General features: G+C 38.7%; 1 protein-coding gene across 3 annotated transcripts in view; it reads left to right on the top strand.

The window, feature by feature from the left end:
• GNPTAB (N-acetylglucosamine-1-phosphate transferase subunits alpha and beta) overlaps positions 1 to 14524 on the top strand; it is a 57544-nt gene that overhangs the window by 15006 nt on the left and 28014 nt on the right. For all 3 annotated transcript variants that reach the window (XM_036297989.1, XM_036297988.1, XM_036297987.1), the window contains 5 exons: positions 7170 to 7289; positions 9257 to 9298; positions 11704 to 11909; positions 13303 to 13367; positions 13877 to 14011. In XM_036297989.1, the coding sequence (XP_036153882.1) occupies positions 7170 to 7289; positions 9257 to 9298; positions 11704 to 11909; positions 13303 to 13367; positions 13877 to 14011 (568 nt within the window). The remainder of the gene's footprint in view (positions 1 to 7169; positions 7290 to 9256; positions 9299 to 11703; positions 11910 to 13302; positions 13368 to 13876; positions 14012 to 14524) is intronic.

Raw genomic sequence — 14524 nt, 5'->3', positions numbered from 1 at the left:
CTTGGAGAGTTTTCCTCTCTCACAAGACATTGGGAGCAGTCTTTACCAATGTCTTCCTTCCCTTCTTGCAGCTAAAATGAATTGCACAGGCTCTTTTCGGTGTTTGTTTATAAAGATATTATTTATATTGTTTTATATCACAAAAGCAATAGATGTCCCTGGTGAAAACATTCAGCAATACCGAAAAATAAAAAGTAAAGCCTCTCTCTGTTCCATTCTGGATTTTCCCACTCTCAGGAATCACTGTTAAGTGAATTTTTGTTTTGGATTCTTCTGGTGATCATTCCATCTTTAAAAATTGAATTCCTTTTCTTTTTGATTGATTCACTTTGTACAGTATCTATTGACTTTCCTTTTCATTGTAATGACACACAGCAAGTCAATACAAGGGAAGGAGCAGGAGGCGACCAAAACAAATGGGAGGTAGCTACCGAGGTACTTAACTTCCCAAAAGACCTTGGTCTAAATGTCAGAGGCCATAACCAGAGATCCTGACTGTCATTCTCCCCTGAGGATAGAACCCATAAATCCTTCCCGCTACTCTCACTGAACCAGAAAGTCTAATGAAACTACAAGTAATAATTGGTGTTCATTGGCACACTTGGACAGTTTTCTAAGAACCTCTAGACTGCATCACTGATTCCTCTGGATCCCTTGTCCCCTGCTTAGAAGCACTTCCTGTCCCTCTGCTCTCTTGTTATGAGTACCTAGTGATTTCTATTAAGTAAGTAGTTTTGAAAATAACTGCTAATTAGGTGAATGCACTATTTTAAAAAAATACATTTTTGTTGATTATTAGAGAAGAAGGGAGAGGAAGAGAGATAGAAACATCGATGAGAGAGAAACATTGATCAGTTGCCTTCTGCATTCCCCCTCCTGGGGATTGAGCCCACACTCTGGGCATGTACCCTGACCAGGAATCGAACCAGTGACCTCTTGGTGCATGGGCTGATGTTCAACCATGTAGTCACACTGGCCAGGCTAGATGTATGCACTATTATAGTCTGCACCATCTCAATGAAGAGGGCTTGTGGGATTTCTTGAGTTGACCTAAAGCTTTACTCTTTGCTGTGGTCCTTAAATGAATGACACCCTGAATTTGCTCCTTTAATGAAGATGGACTCTTTGAGTCTTACTCTGTTTTAGATCCTGAGATATAACTATTTGCTGTAAAGAATTCTGTAGTCTAGTAGGGAAGGTAACTTATAGCCAAGTAACTAGTTGAGTAGGGAAACTAGATCTTTCTCTTAGGATCTCTTAAAACAGCAATTTTCAAAGATCCTGGGTGTCCATGTGAAATCAATACTATTTTTATAATCATACGAAGGTGCTATTTGCCTTTTTACTGTGTTGACATTAGCACTGATGGTATAAAAGCAGTGTGAGTAACATTGCCACACCTTAGCATGAGTCATTGTATTCTCCACCACCACATATTTGCAGGGGCAAGAAAAACTTAATTTACTTGAAAATGTTCATGATGGAAGCAGTAAAAAATTATTAGTTTGATCGTATCTTGGCCCTTTGAGTAAGTGTGCCTTTAATGTGTGTGAGGAAAGGGGAAGCAGGCCTAAAGACCTGACTGCATGGGGATTGCCTTGAGGAGAAGCCACGTGGTGATTGAGTTGTGGTCTGAACTAGCTCTTCTGTTCATGGAACACCACTGTTATAACTTGAAAGGACAAATTCAAGAATGATTACTCAGACTTGGTTATTTGGCAAAGATTTTCTTGACAATGAACAAGCAATCCTGTCTCTTGAAGGAAAAATAGTAATAGTATTTGTTGCCAATGATATAGCTTGAACTTTCCAGTGGAAATTAGAATTTTGGAAAACATGTTTCCACCACTGTGAGCTTAGCGGCTCCACAATATTGTAGGCTTCTCTGATTAGGTTTGTGATTATCCAAAGCAATCACCTTTCTTAATGTTAGATAAGAAAATTAAGGCAGGGTGTCACCACTCAGCAGATCTACAAAACTCTATGCCGTTATTCTACAGATAACTAAGACATTGATGTTACAGACTCTTGCATGGGTGTCACCACTCAGCAGATCTACAAAACTCTATGCCGTTATTCTACAGATAACTAAGACATTGATGTTACAGACTCTTGCATGGGTGAAAGAGCCATTTTACAAAGGGAAAGAAAGACCAATGGATTTGAACATAAAAGCACAGAAAGTTAATATGTTTCAGATTCCACATTGCAACTAATTTTTAAGAAGCTACCACTTTTTTTTTGGTGAGGCAGCAAAGAAGAATATCCACTATTATCTGAAAAGGGTGCTAAAATACTCCGCTTTCCAGTTTCATATCTGTTGGAGCCTGGGCTTTTTTCATACACTTCAACCAAAACAACATAAGGGGGACAGACTGAATACAGGAGATTGGAGGTAAAACAGTGCCTCTCTTCTCACTAAATTTTTTTGTTGTTTTGGGAAATAGTTATTTTCATTAAAAAAATTAGTATGAATAGCTAACATGTGAAGTGCTTTAGTTTGTTTTAAAATGAATTAATATTATAAAACTTACCTTAAAATATGTTAGGTGTGCATAGTTATAACCTATAAGCAAAAGCTTTTTGTGGGGCCTTAATAATTTTTAAGAGTGTGAAAGGTCTGAGACTAAAAAGTTTGAGAACCATTTCCTTAATATAGCAGTTCTCACACTTTATTATGCACCAGAATCTCATGGAAGGATGAGAAACAGGCTTTCTCCCTGGCCCAGAAGTGTCTGGGTCCATAGGTCTCAGAGGGGCTCAGGGAATTTTCATTTCTAACATGTTCACTGATGATACCGTGCTGCTGGTCTGATGACCACACTTTGAGAACCATTGCATTAATGAATTCTTAATGAAATAGAATTTCCCTGCTTCTCCAATTTTCATTTTAGTAACACTGAGTTTTCTAAGGAAAGCTCAAAATGGGTTGTCTTTTTTCTTACTCAACCATTTATTGAGCACCTAGTCAACCTACTGTGCTTTCTGCTGTGCTGGGTGCTGAGGGTGCAGCTGTGTAAATCCCTGCCCCAAGCGCTTCACAGCCTTTAGAAGGAAAACTAGCTTAGAAAATACAAATATTGAGGTCAGAAGTTTTAATCAAACTCTTGTTCTCTTTCTGAAGAAATTTTTTTTGTGTGTGTTAAATATTTCTTTTCCTGCTTTTTGATTGCATTAAAATGTAGTTTGATTTTTATGCAGGGCTATTTTAAAATTGCCTAATTTTGATGATGACAAGTAAATGGTTCATATATAACATATCACATGTTCTAATAATATATTTTAGAATATCATAATGTTTATAGGAAGTTTCATGATTTTGCTAGTTTTTCTATGTCTTTTTTACGTTGTTTGCCCTGAATGGGAAAAAAATCCCATTCTACATGTCAGTAACAAGTGAATATATAAATTATTTACTGCAAATTGTGAGGCCTTATGTCTGTTTGGGGCTCAGTTTTGTCTTTTCTAAATTGTAGATATTAAGTATAAAATCTCTTCCAACTTTTTGGTTCTAAGCTACTATTTAAGTTCTAAGTGTTTTGGCTTTTTTTTTTTTTTTTTTAACCTACTTTTCATTTAAGCTAAACTGATTAAAATAAAAGTTGTGTCACTGTCACCACAGCTTTTGTTTTGAGTCATAGGTGACTGATAGTCTGCAGGCTAAGATAAAGACTTCCATCTCGTCTGGAAACTAAGATAGTGGTCTCGTGGTTAGAATGAAAGACTCACACTCACTGCGACCATGTCTAATAGAAAAAAACAATTGACTCACTGACCCAGAACAGATCACATGGTCTCCTTAGGCTTGTTAGTTTAACACCAAAGAATTAAATTGATCTTATAATACAGCCTTAGAAGAAGCAGTACATAAATGCATTATGTACTTATATTGTTTTCCTCATTTGAATATGTTTGGTTATCTCTTGATTCTACTTTAGAAATCTTTAATAGCAGATAAGTACTTTTTTCAGGAAAGCTTTGGAATATAAAATTCTTTTTTTTTCTTTTTAGAATCTTTTAAAAATAAATTACTTAAGCAGTTTTTTTTTTAAATTTTCAGTCTGAGCAACTCAAGAAGTTGGAGTGGGATGACCTCAGATAATTTACATGAGAGTAATGTGAGGCATTTTTTTAAAAATGGAAAAGAACAATATGTTGAGGGAATGAACTAATATTTATTTAGTTAACAAGCATATATTAAACCCTATTCATGTACCAGGCACTGTTCCTAAGCATGCAGTGATGAATAAGCAGAACTCATATAGAACTGACATCTTAGTGGGGCAGTTTTTTGTTTTTGTTTTTACTTAAAAATGTGAACTATAATCGACATATAAATCAGCACTTTTCAAAATTAACTTCCAGGCCAGCAGCATTGGCTTTATCTGGGACCTTTTAGAAATGTGAATTCTGGGGCCCCAGGCCAGACCTAGTAAAGAATTAGGCATTTTGGGGATAGAGCCCAGCAGTCTGTTTTACAAGTCCTACAGGAGATTGTGATTCCTGCTAGCATTTGAGAACCATGGATATGGATACGTGCAGAAAAAACCCCACGTGAGGAAGCGTTTTGCACACCATGACGGTGGAAGAGAGAGCCTGAAGATAAAGGACAGAGAGGAAATAATGAAGCAGGGCACAGAATGCATAACATCTCGGCCCAGAGATACTGCAACTGGACTGGGAAGATGGACACTAAGAAACAGTCCAACAGGCTGTGCGAAGGATTCTTCAGTGTACAGAGCACGGTGGGAGCTGCATGTGGGGCAGTACATGCTCTCCGTGGGAGCAGTGGGAAGAGGGCGATGGGGAAGGAGGAAGTGGTTGAAAGAAGCATGAAAGAAAGGATATTTCAGGCAGAGGAGGAAGCACAAAAGCCTGCAAGGTCTTATCCTGTTTGGGTAAGGCCATACAGTCGGAGTGTCTAGAAAACAGGGTGCAGATTGTGTAGAAGTTTAGATTTTAATTTGCAGGCAGCGGTGAACCTTGACTCAGGAGGGTTGGTAGGTGCTAGTCTAGCCATCACACAGGCCTGAGTGTGAGGTGACTCCTTATTTTCCCATGAAGCCCTTCGTCCCCTGGGACCTCTTTAACTCCACCTCCTCTTCTGTTCTTCCCTTTGTTCCCGTTGCTTCTGCCACACTGGCCTCTGACCATGCCCAACAGGTGTCTGCCTCGGGACATTTGCACAGGGCATTCCCTTCCTCTGGACCATTCTTCCCCCAGATATCCACATGGCTTACTTCCTCCCTCCCTTCCCATCTTTGCTGAAATGCCATCTTCCAGTGAGGCCATTTCTGATTTCCCCGTTTAACACTGACCTCCCATGTAGGCACACTTGGTATCCCCATTTTCTGCGTTTTCTCCGTAATAACACTGGCCATCATCTGACTATCTTTGGTTTAGTTCACGTCTTCACCTTTCTAGAATGTAAGCTCCATGGAAGCACAGATTTGAGTTTTGTTTTACTTACTGCTGAATCCCCAGCATCTAGAACAGTGCCTAGCACATACTAAGTGCTCAGTAAACACTTATTCACTGAATGAGTAGACACTCCTTTTCTCTCCTCATCTCACTTGCTTCTTCTTCTTCTTTTTTTTTTTTTAAGATATTTTTATTGATTTCAGAGAGGAAGGGAGAGGGAGAGAGACATTGAAACATTAATGATGAGAGAGAATCATTGACTGGCTGCCTCCTGCATGCCCCCCACTGGGGACTGAGCCCACAACCCGGGCATGTGCCCTTAGCCAGAATCAAATCCGGGACCATTCAGTTGATAGGCCGACGCTCTACCACTGAGCCAAACCAGCTAGGGCTCACTTGCTTCTTTTAAGCTAAAACTTGTTGTCACTTCTATTTTTCTTCCTTTTTTAATAGGAAGGATTTACCCACCAAACCACATTTATTTTCCATGAGATAATTAACCCTGTGCTTTGATTGTAGCCACAAGCAAAGGCGTGATGTTTTGGTTGGTTAGGCTCTTGAGCCCTTTGTACTGTTGTGGGCCTTAACCTGAGCCTGCCTGTGAGGAAAACAAAAGGAGAGTAAGCTTTGATCCTTGGCCAGAAAAAAGGAAAGGAAAGGAAAGGAAAGGAAAGGAAGGGGGAGGGGGAGGGGGAGGGGAAGGGGAAGGGGAAGGGGAAGGGGAAGGGGAAGGGGAAGGGGAAGAAGTTGTACCATTACCATTACTTGGAAAAGACCAAACTATACACAGAACCATCCAAAGTATATATCATATGTCACTGTGAACTCCTGTGTCATATGTCTAGAGCAGACCCTGAAAGATGGGTAGAATTGGATAAGTTGATGAAAGAAAGGGAAAGAAAGCTTTTATCAGGGGTACAACCTGAACAGAAACACTAAGATGAGGCTTAGAAAGGATACTCAAGAATTAAAAGCAACGCGCCCCCCCCCCCCCCACACACACACACGCACACACAAAGAGCAAAAAAACAACAATAACAAAACAAAGAATTAAAAGCCTGTCTGCCTCTTATTTTGAGGATAATGAGCAAAAAATTTGAGCATGTTTGGGAAGTTCTGTGCTAGTGTCTCATAGAAATAATTGGCTCACTCAGCAAATATGTACTCAGCTCCTATGTGCCAGACACTCTTCTAATCTATTGGGTATTTCAGGGAATAAAACGGAAGTTTCCTGCTTTGTTGGAGCTTACATTCTAGGGGAGGGACTTTCTAGGACTTGGGGGCCACAAGGAACAGGAAGGCTAAGCATTCAATAGAGCTAGGTCTTCATTCTGGACTGCTTGATAACTCTTCGGTCATTTTAAGCTTCTAATTTTTTCTATGTTTAGCTGCATTTGAATACCAATTTTCACTAAACTGAGAATGTATCAGTTTGATGTGCACTTCTAAGACCTCCTCTCCCCCCTAACCCCCCCCCCAATCTTAAATGTGGAGTGATAGTAGCCTCTTTACAAGGTGGTTGAGAGGACCAAATGATGCCAACTACATAAAGTAGATAAACTGCATAAAGTTCTCCAGCATGTATTTGTCCCTCCGCTCCAGTTTGAAATGTACAATTCTGTGATATATGCCAAGCTGGAATTACCTTCTCATTAATATTTTCATGACCTCTAAGTTTAAACCTGACATACTCTTCAAATATATTGGAAAAATGCATATGAGCTTGAGGACTTGTGGGTCTCCCCTAGGCTCTGTCTGCCCATGCCAATCGACGTGGTATACACCTGGGTGAATGGCACCGACCTTGAACTACTGAAGGAACTGCATCAAGTCAGGGAACAGATGGAAGAGGAGCAGAAAGCTATGAGGTAAAGCTGAGGTTTGAAAAGCAAAACACAACATTCTGCGAGTAACAGTACAGCTCAGAAGGGTAAGGTGACATTTACAAAGCCATCCAAACAAAAATCTGCATCTCAAATTCATGCCATTGCAAGATCTTGGCAGCCATATGTCTGACCCTGGTTTCTTGGTGCCTAAAGGGGACTCAGCCACTTTGGTGAGATCCTGGTCTCACTTTGTTAGATGATCATTTTAGACTGTGGCACTCCATGGTGGCCTTGGTCTCTGAGGGGCCTCCCAGAGGAGATCTGGACTTCCTGCTCAATCTGAGTCCCAGGCATCCTCAGGAAACGAGGTTTCATGACATTTTATACAGTAAGTTAGATTGTTCCCTTGAAAAAGAAAACAGGCCTACAGATTCAAATGTTTTCCATTCAGTAAAGGCAGTAAACAATATATTCCCTTTTAATATCAATTAATATACTATGGAACTAAAAACTTGGTAATTCTTTTTAAGGTGGAATTTCATTTTATTTACTTTATCTGGGAAAGGTGGGTACAGTGGGCTTCTGGAGAGCCTTCTGAGCTAGGGACCTCGCTGATGTAACTTCCCCTCTGATTCCTCAGGAGTGTTTGCTGAGAACTTCTCCATTCACTCCTTTGTGAATGTAGTGGGTGCCACCCAGTCGCAGGTCATTGGCCAGGTTAAACTGCAACAAATAGTCTTTCTCTCGGTGTTAGAGAATGATGGACGACCTTCCCAGGGCATGAAAACAGCTTTGACAGCCTGGTACCATGTTTTACTAAGGGTGTCCCAAAATTCACGCAAGAAGTAATTTTGATAGAAAACACAGGTTTATAATTAAAAAATTGTAAATTTTTTATTGATTCATAAAGTATACAGTATAGGGTTATGTATGGAATAGCATATCGGGTAAATGGATTATCATGTCGTGATAGCGAGCACCATTAACTGTTTCTGCCTGAGCAACAGGCAGTAGAATGGTCCGATGATGCCTCCAGCCCAAAATCCACACCAAACAGTGACATGTTGTGGATGCATTTGTTTCTCAACAATCACTCGTGGATTTTCTGAACCCCAAATGCAACAATTTTGTCGATTAACCAAGCCATCAAGATGAAAATGAGCTTCATCACTGAAGATGATTTTGTTCGAAAAATCAACATCCACTTGTTGTTCCATAATCCATTCAGCGAACTCTATTCGCTGTGTGTGGTCAGTAGGCTTCAGTTCTTGAGTCAGTTGAACTTTGTAAGCATGAAGATGCAAATCTTTCTTGAGAATACGCTGTAGAGAGCTTCTCGAAATGTCCAATTCTTGACCACGGTGCCCAATTGATGTCCCTGGACTCTCAGCTACACTCTCACGAACTGCTTCGATGTTTTGTGTTGAACGACTTGTTGAAGGACGGCCAGAGAGTTGGAGATCACTAATTGATCCAGTCTCCCTAAATTTTTAAATTAATCTCTTCACAGTTGATGAAGTTAAATCACCATTCCGACCATATTTTGCACGAAAATTGCGAACTGTAGCCGCCAAACCTTCATTATTTTTAAAATATTGCTCAACAATGAAAAAGCGTTGTTCTTTCGTGTAGCGCTCCATTTTTAATAACCCTGAACTGTCAGCTGTCACGCTATCGTTTTTTTCCTGTTGGCAACACTTTATGGCACAAATGGCGTAAAATTCAAATCTTGCGTGAATTTTGGGACACCCTTTAGTAAGGTGTAAAAGCTTCTATTTTAAGTAATCTGTCATAACTGTGGGAAGGTACCTGACAATATTTGTTGATCATATGTCATTGAAATGTATAATTTATAATGTACCTTAAATGTTGCAAGCATTATAGCACTTCCTACTGGTTAGTTCCAGTGGGATAACCAAGAAAAATCAATGTTGTAAGTCATCTCTTATTCACATTTAGGGCCAGCACTGGTCCATGCATATGTAATGAAATGTGTTTGCTTTCATTAGAGAAATCCTTGGGAAGAACACAACAGAACCAACTAAGAAGAGGTAAGCAGTTTGATTTTTCTCTCAGGAATGAAAAATTGAAGGACTGAAGTGAAACTTCCAGGTTCACACCCATTTCTGCTGGGAACACAGTACTTTGTGTTAACTCTTTTACGCCTATTCAATCCCTCTTCGGCTAGTTTTTGACCCCCAAATTACTGTGCATTCATTAGATGGGAAATTTTTTAGTGTCAAAGGTGTAGTTGATTGAGGAATCTGGTTATTTGGGTTGTAGCTAACTAACCAAAGCTTTATCACTTTTTGGAAGGGTTAGAAAGGTTTTTCTTCTCTGTCATTCACATTAATCTGTCTTGGTGTACTATTCTCTTGGTCCACTTAAACTCTAACTCCAGTGTTTCATTTATATCCATTATTTAATTATGTACTTAATGTATATTTTCTTACCTTTAAATTCTGTCAAAGTTATATGTCTTTCTTTGTTGTTGAGGTTGTATGTCTTATATTTGAGGGCTAGGAAGGGAATTTAGCTCAGTGACAAAAATCTGAGATATCTATCTTGATTTGAATCATACCTGACTTAGATCCTTAAAACAAGACTGTCTCACTGAGAAGTGGAAATCTCTGTTAATGACCACTTCCCCACTTAACCATTAGACTTAAAAATAAAATAATTATTCATAGAAAAATGATCCTGAGCAATTTTAAGATCCAGAAGTACCTTCTGAATCACCTGTTTATGTTACTTATATTTACTTATATATACTACTGTTAATACTATTATTTTTAAATGCCTTTTAAATTATTTAAAGTAATGATGCAACATTACAGAAAAGTTGAGAAGAAAGGGAAAAGAATATACAGAATTCTGTGGTCTTCATTAAACAACTATGATCATTTTATTCTCTTTTCATGCATGCTTTTATACTTCTAATTTGTAATCTATGTACAATTTTGTATCCTATCCTATTTTTAAAATTTTATACCATCATACATATTTCTGTGTTGATAAATTATCTTCATGCTTCTTTCTTTGCAATTTTAATAGTTGTATAATACCCTATAAAGTAACTGTACTATAATTTACTAAATGTTGGACACTTACATATTTTTACTGTTGTCAATACTTTAGATATTTTTGGGAGGCCTGGCATTTTCTGTGTGTGGGTTTATTTATTCTTCCTGTTTCTCTTCTCCTACTTGGACTAGATTCATGGAAGTAAACTACTGAGGAAGAAGCATGTGCATTTTTTTTACTATATGGATATATAGTATATGTATTTCCAAAGAGGAAATGGTGAACATTTATGGTGACACTAACAGTTTTGGAGAGGAACAGGTTTACTGTGCTTGAGCTAACATTGAGTCACTATTTCTTGAAGGGTGCTAATTTAAACACTGTTTTCTTTTGCATTTCTTTAATTATTAGGTTGGACAATTTTATTTAGAGTCATAGCTATCACTTTGTGAATTCCCTAGCTCTGTCTTTTGCCTGTTTGTTTGTTTAGATAATATGTTTATTCTAGGTATTTTTTAGGTGTAGATATAAATGTCTCATATGAAATTATCTTAGAACCTTGTATCATTTACTTTTGTTTGCATCAGTGTTGTATCATATCCAATATATTTGATTGTATTCTAATTGAACTTGGTAAGTTGTGAGTAGTATGATGACACTCTATCAAACAGAATTTATCAACTTTCTATTCAGCCTAATGGGCTTTACTGGAATTATGAGTGATCTTTAAAATGATAGTAATGAAATGCTATTTTTTGGCGCTACTTTGAGCTATTGCATTTTGGTGGCAGTCATTTTATTAATAGAAATTTGAAAGCTCTATCTTTAGATTTGCACTTGTTTAAAGATTTTATATATCATACTTCTAAGTTACTAAGTTTTATTTTTTGAGATAAAATTCCTTGTTTATTAAAATACTAGAGGCCCGGTGCACAAAATTCGTGCATGGGTAGCGTCCTCAGGCCTGGAAGCGATCAGGGCCGATTGGGGCCTTCCGGCTGCTGGCCAGGGCCTCCCTTCGTTCCATGCCGCCCCCTGGGGGTCACCGCATGTCATTGCATAGTGAGCAATTGAACTCCCGGTCTCCTGGTCAAACTCCTGAGTGGGCAGTTTGCATATTAGGCATATATATACAGTGGGGGCTTGACTTACGAGTGTCCCGACTAACGAGTTTTTTGAGATACCAGCTGTCTCTCTGCCGATTTTTTGCATTGAGTTGACAGAGTAATTTGAGTTAACGAGCTCCTTAATGAGCTCCTTAACGAGCTCGGTCTCAGAATGAATTAAACTCGTAGGTCAAGGCCCCACTGTATATAATTTTTAATAGGCTATTAGACAAACATCTGGGAAATGTAGTGGTACCAACCAGCTTTTTAGTGTTGATTGATTTTTTCAAGAATGTTGTTGTGAGGGTGTTGGTGTTTCTTTCCAGTGAGAAGCAGCTGGAATGCTTGCTGACACACTGCATTAAGGTGCCAATGCTTGTCCTGGACCCAGCCCTGCCGGCCAACGTCACACTGAAGGACCTGCCATCTCTTTACCCTTCTTTTCATCTTGCCAGCGACGTATTCAATGTTGCAAAACCAAAAAACCCTTCGACTAATGTTTCAGTGGTTGTTTTTGATAGTACTAAGAATGGTAAGGTCTTCTTGTGGGTATTTCAAAGTCATGTTACCATTGGATGTTTGAATTTAAAACTTCTGAGTGGAACAGAAATGATGCAGTTTTAAAGAAATTCAGTTTTTGTGCTCGCTTCGACGAGCACTATTTATTCAGTATAAATAACCTAGGTTTTTCTATTTGTTGTATTTTAAATATATAGGGAAAGTAAAGGGATAATCTTTGACAAATTATAGCAAGTTATCTGATTTATTATTTGGTTAAAGTTAGCTTTGTTTGTTTTTTAAATGAAGATGTCCTTAAATTAAGGTACTCTGAAAACATTTCACCTGAAGAAGAAAAAAATGACAATATGTTAACAGTTATGACTCAGTTGTAACACCTATGGAGAGAATCTTGGATTTTCCTCCACTAATTTTATAGCATAGCAAAGACTTGATTTTAATTAGTAAAATGTGCATTAAACTGCAGTCTTCTAAAAGCTGTTTTTTGAATTCCCACTTGGGTTTCTGTTTGACTGCTCTACTTATTATATTCATTCAGTAAAGGTTCATTGAGCCACTGCTCTGAGTTGGTTGTTGTTCTAGGTCAGTGGTCGGCAAACTGTGGCTTGTGAGCCACATGCGGCTCTTTGGCCCCTTGAGTGTGGCTCTTCCACAAAATTCCATGTTCGGGCGTGCACATACAGTGCGATTGAAACTTCGTGGCCCATGCGCAGAAGTCGGTATTTTGTGGAAGAGCCACACTCAAGGGGCCAAAGAGCCGCATGTGGCTCGCGAGCCGCAGTTTGCCGACCACTGTTCTAGGTAATAGGGATACAGCAGAGAACCAAAAAGACACATTCCTGCCTTCGTGGAGATTACATTTATAGTGGGACACAGGCTCACTCTTTATCATCCATCCTCAGTTATCTCGGTCAGGAATGACAGATCCTTTCTTAAAGAGCCAGAGGCAAAAAAAGAAATAAAAGGGGGAGCCAGAGCCAAAAAGACCAATACTGTGTGGGTAGTTACATAAGAATTTATCATTTAACCTTTTAAAAAGATAATCTATTCAGCATTCCCTCAGTTCGTTGTGACTCTTGAGGAACCCTAGGATCTACAGTGGGTCCCCACTGTTAGTTTAAATGCCACTGGCCTGGCTTCCAGCTGTGATTTCTGTCAAATTGTCATTTCCATGTCTCTGCTGCCCGCATGAATCTCTCCTTTTCTATTGCAACATTTAACATCAATTCCACACTGCATTGCATCGTTTCACTTTTGTTGCATGGTTTTGTCTCCCTTAACGACCTTCTTTGAGACCATGTATTATACTGTTTTATCAGCTCTCAGAATGCTTTGTAGTGTCCTGTCAGATGTGATTGTTAAGTATTCATTGAAAATTGGCTTGTTTGTTGTATTCTTTATTGTAGTTGAAGACGCCCATGCTGAAACCTTTAAGGGAAACAGCAAACAGACTGTTTGGAGGGGCTATTTGGTATGTTATTTTAAATTAATTTTCTTCTTGCAGTAGACTAGAATACAAGTATGAGTAATAAAGCTGGTTTACTTTGAGACACTTTTTACTGTTTACTTTTTCTCTGAGGCTAGCTTGCTAGTATTAATGAATGTTGATCTAAGTCAGTGATGGCGAACCTTTTGAGCTCGGCGTGTCAGCATTTTGAAAAACCCTAACTTAACTCTGGTGCCGTGTCACATATAGAATTTTTTTGATATTTGCAACCATGGCAAAACAAAGACTTATATTTTTGATATTTATTTTATATATTTAAATGCCATTCAACAAAGAAAAATCAACCAAAAAAATGAGTTCGCATGTCACCTCTGACACGCGTGTCATAGGTTTGCTGTCACTGATCTAAGTAATCTTAACTCTGACTTTGAAGCTTGTTTGATACACTAGATCTTTGCTGGTTTTCTCAGCTGTAAGATTTCACCAGCCTGGTGATGTGGAAAGGGACTTGTATTTTTCCCCTCTTATTTTAGACCACAGATAAAGAAGTCCCTGGGCTAGTGCTAATGCAAGATTTGGCTTTCCTGAGTGGGTTTCCACCGACCTTCAAGGAGACAAATCAACTAAAAGCAAAATTGCCAGAAAATCTTTCTTCTAAAATAAAACTGGTAAGAACCTAGACAATAGAGCACCCAGTACAAACATCTCATTTAATGCATGACTCTTCTCTTGTGGTCCGTTTCTTTCATAGGAGAGCTGGCAATCGTAAGAAACAAAGTGGGTCTCTATTCTGCCAGTATGGAGACAGACCTTTGTTTATAGGAGATCCTCACTCCTTACTCTTCATTTGGGTAAAATCTTAAGGGTCTTATTTGGTTGCAGGTTTCTCAGAAGCAGGATCATTTATTTAACAAATGAATTCTACTATGTGTCAGGTGCTGTTACTCAAAGGGAATGTGCTTCAGATATTTGTAACATTTGATAATGTGAAACCTCCCTTCATTAATAGCTAATTGATCCATTATCATATTCAGGATTTATATTTATTAACTCCTCACGCTTGACCAGTGATGCCATTTGTTAGAGTTGACTATGGAGGGTGCCCTTTGACATTCCTTTTCCGTCACATTTACAGTGGAACCTCGGTTCTCGAACTTAATTCTTTCTGGAAGACTGTTGCA

The sequence above is a fragment of the Myotis myotis genome, unplaced genomic scaffold (genome assembly GCF_014108235.1).
Source record: "Myotis myotis isolate mMyoMyo1 unplaced genomic scaffold, mMyoMyo1.p scaffold_m19_p_3, whole genome shotgun sequence".
Taxonomy (NCBI): Eukaryota; Metazoa; Chordata; class Mammalia; order Chiroptera; family Vespertilionidae; genus Myotis; species Myotis myotis.
The sequence above is the reverse complement of the archived record's forward strand: the minus strand, read 5'-3'. Positions and strand labels throughout refer to the sequence as shown.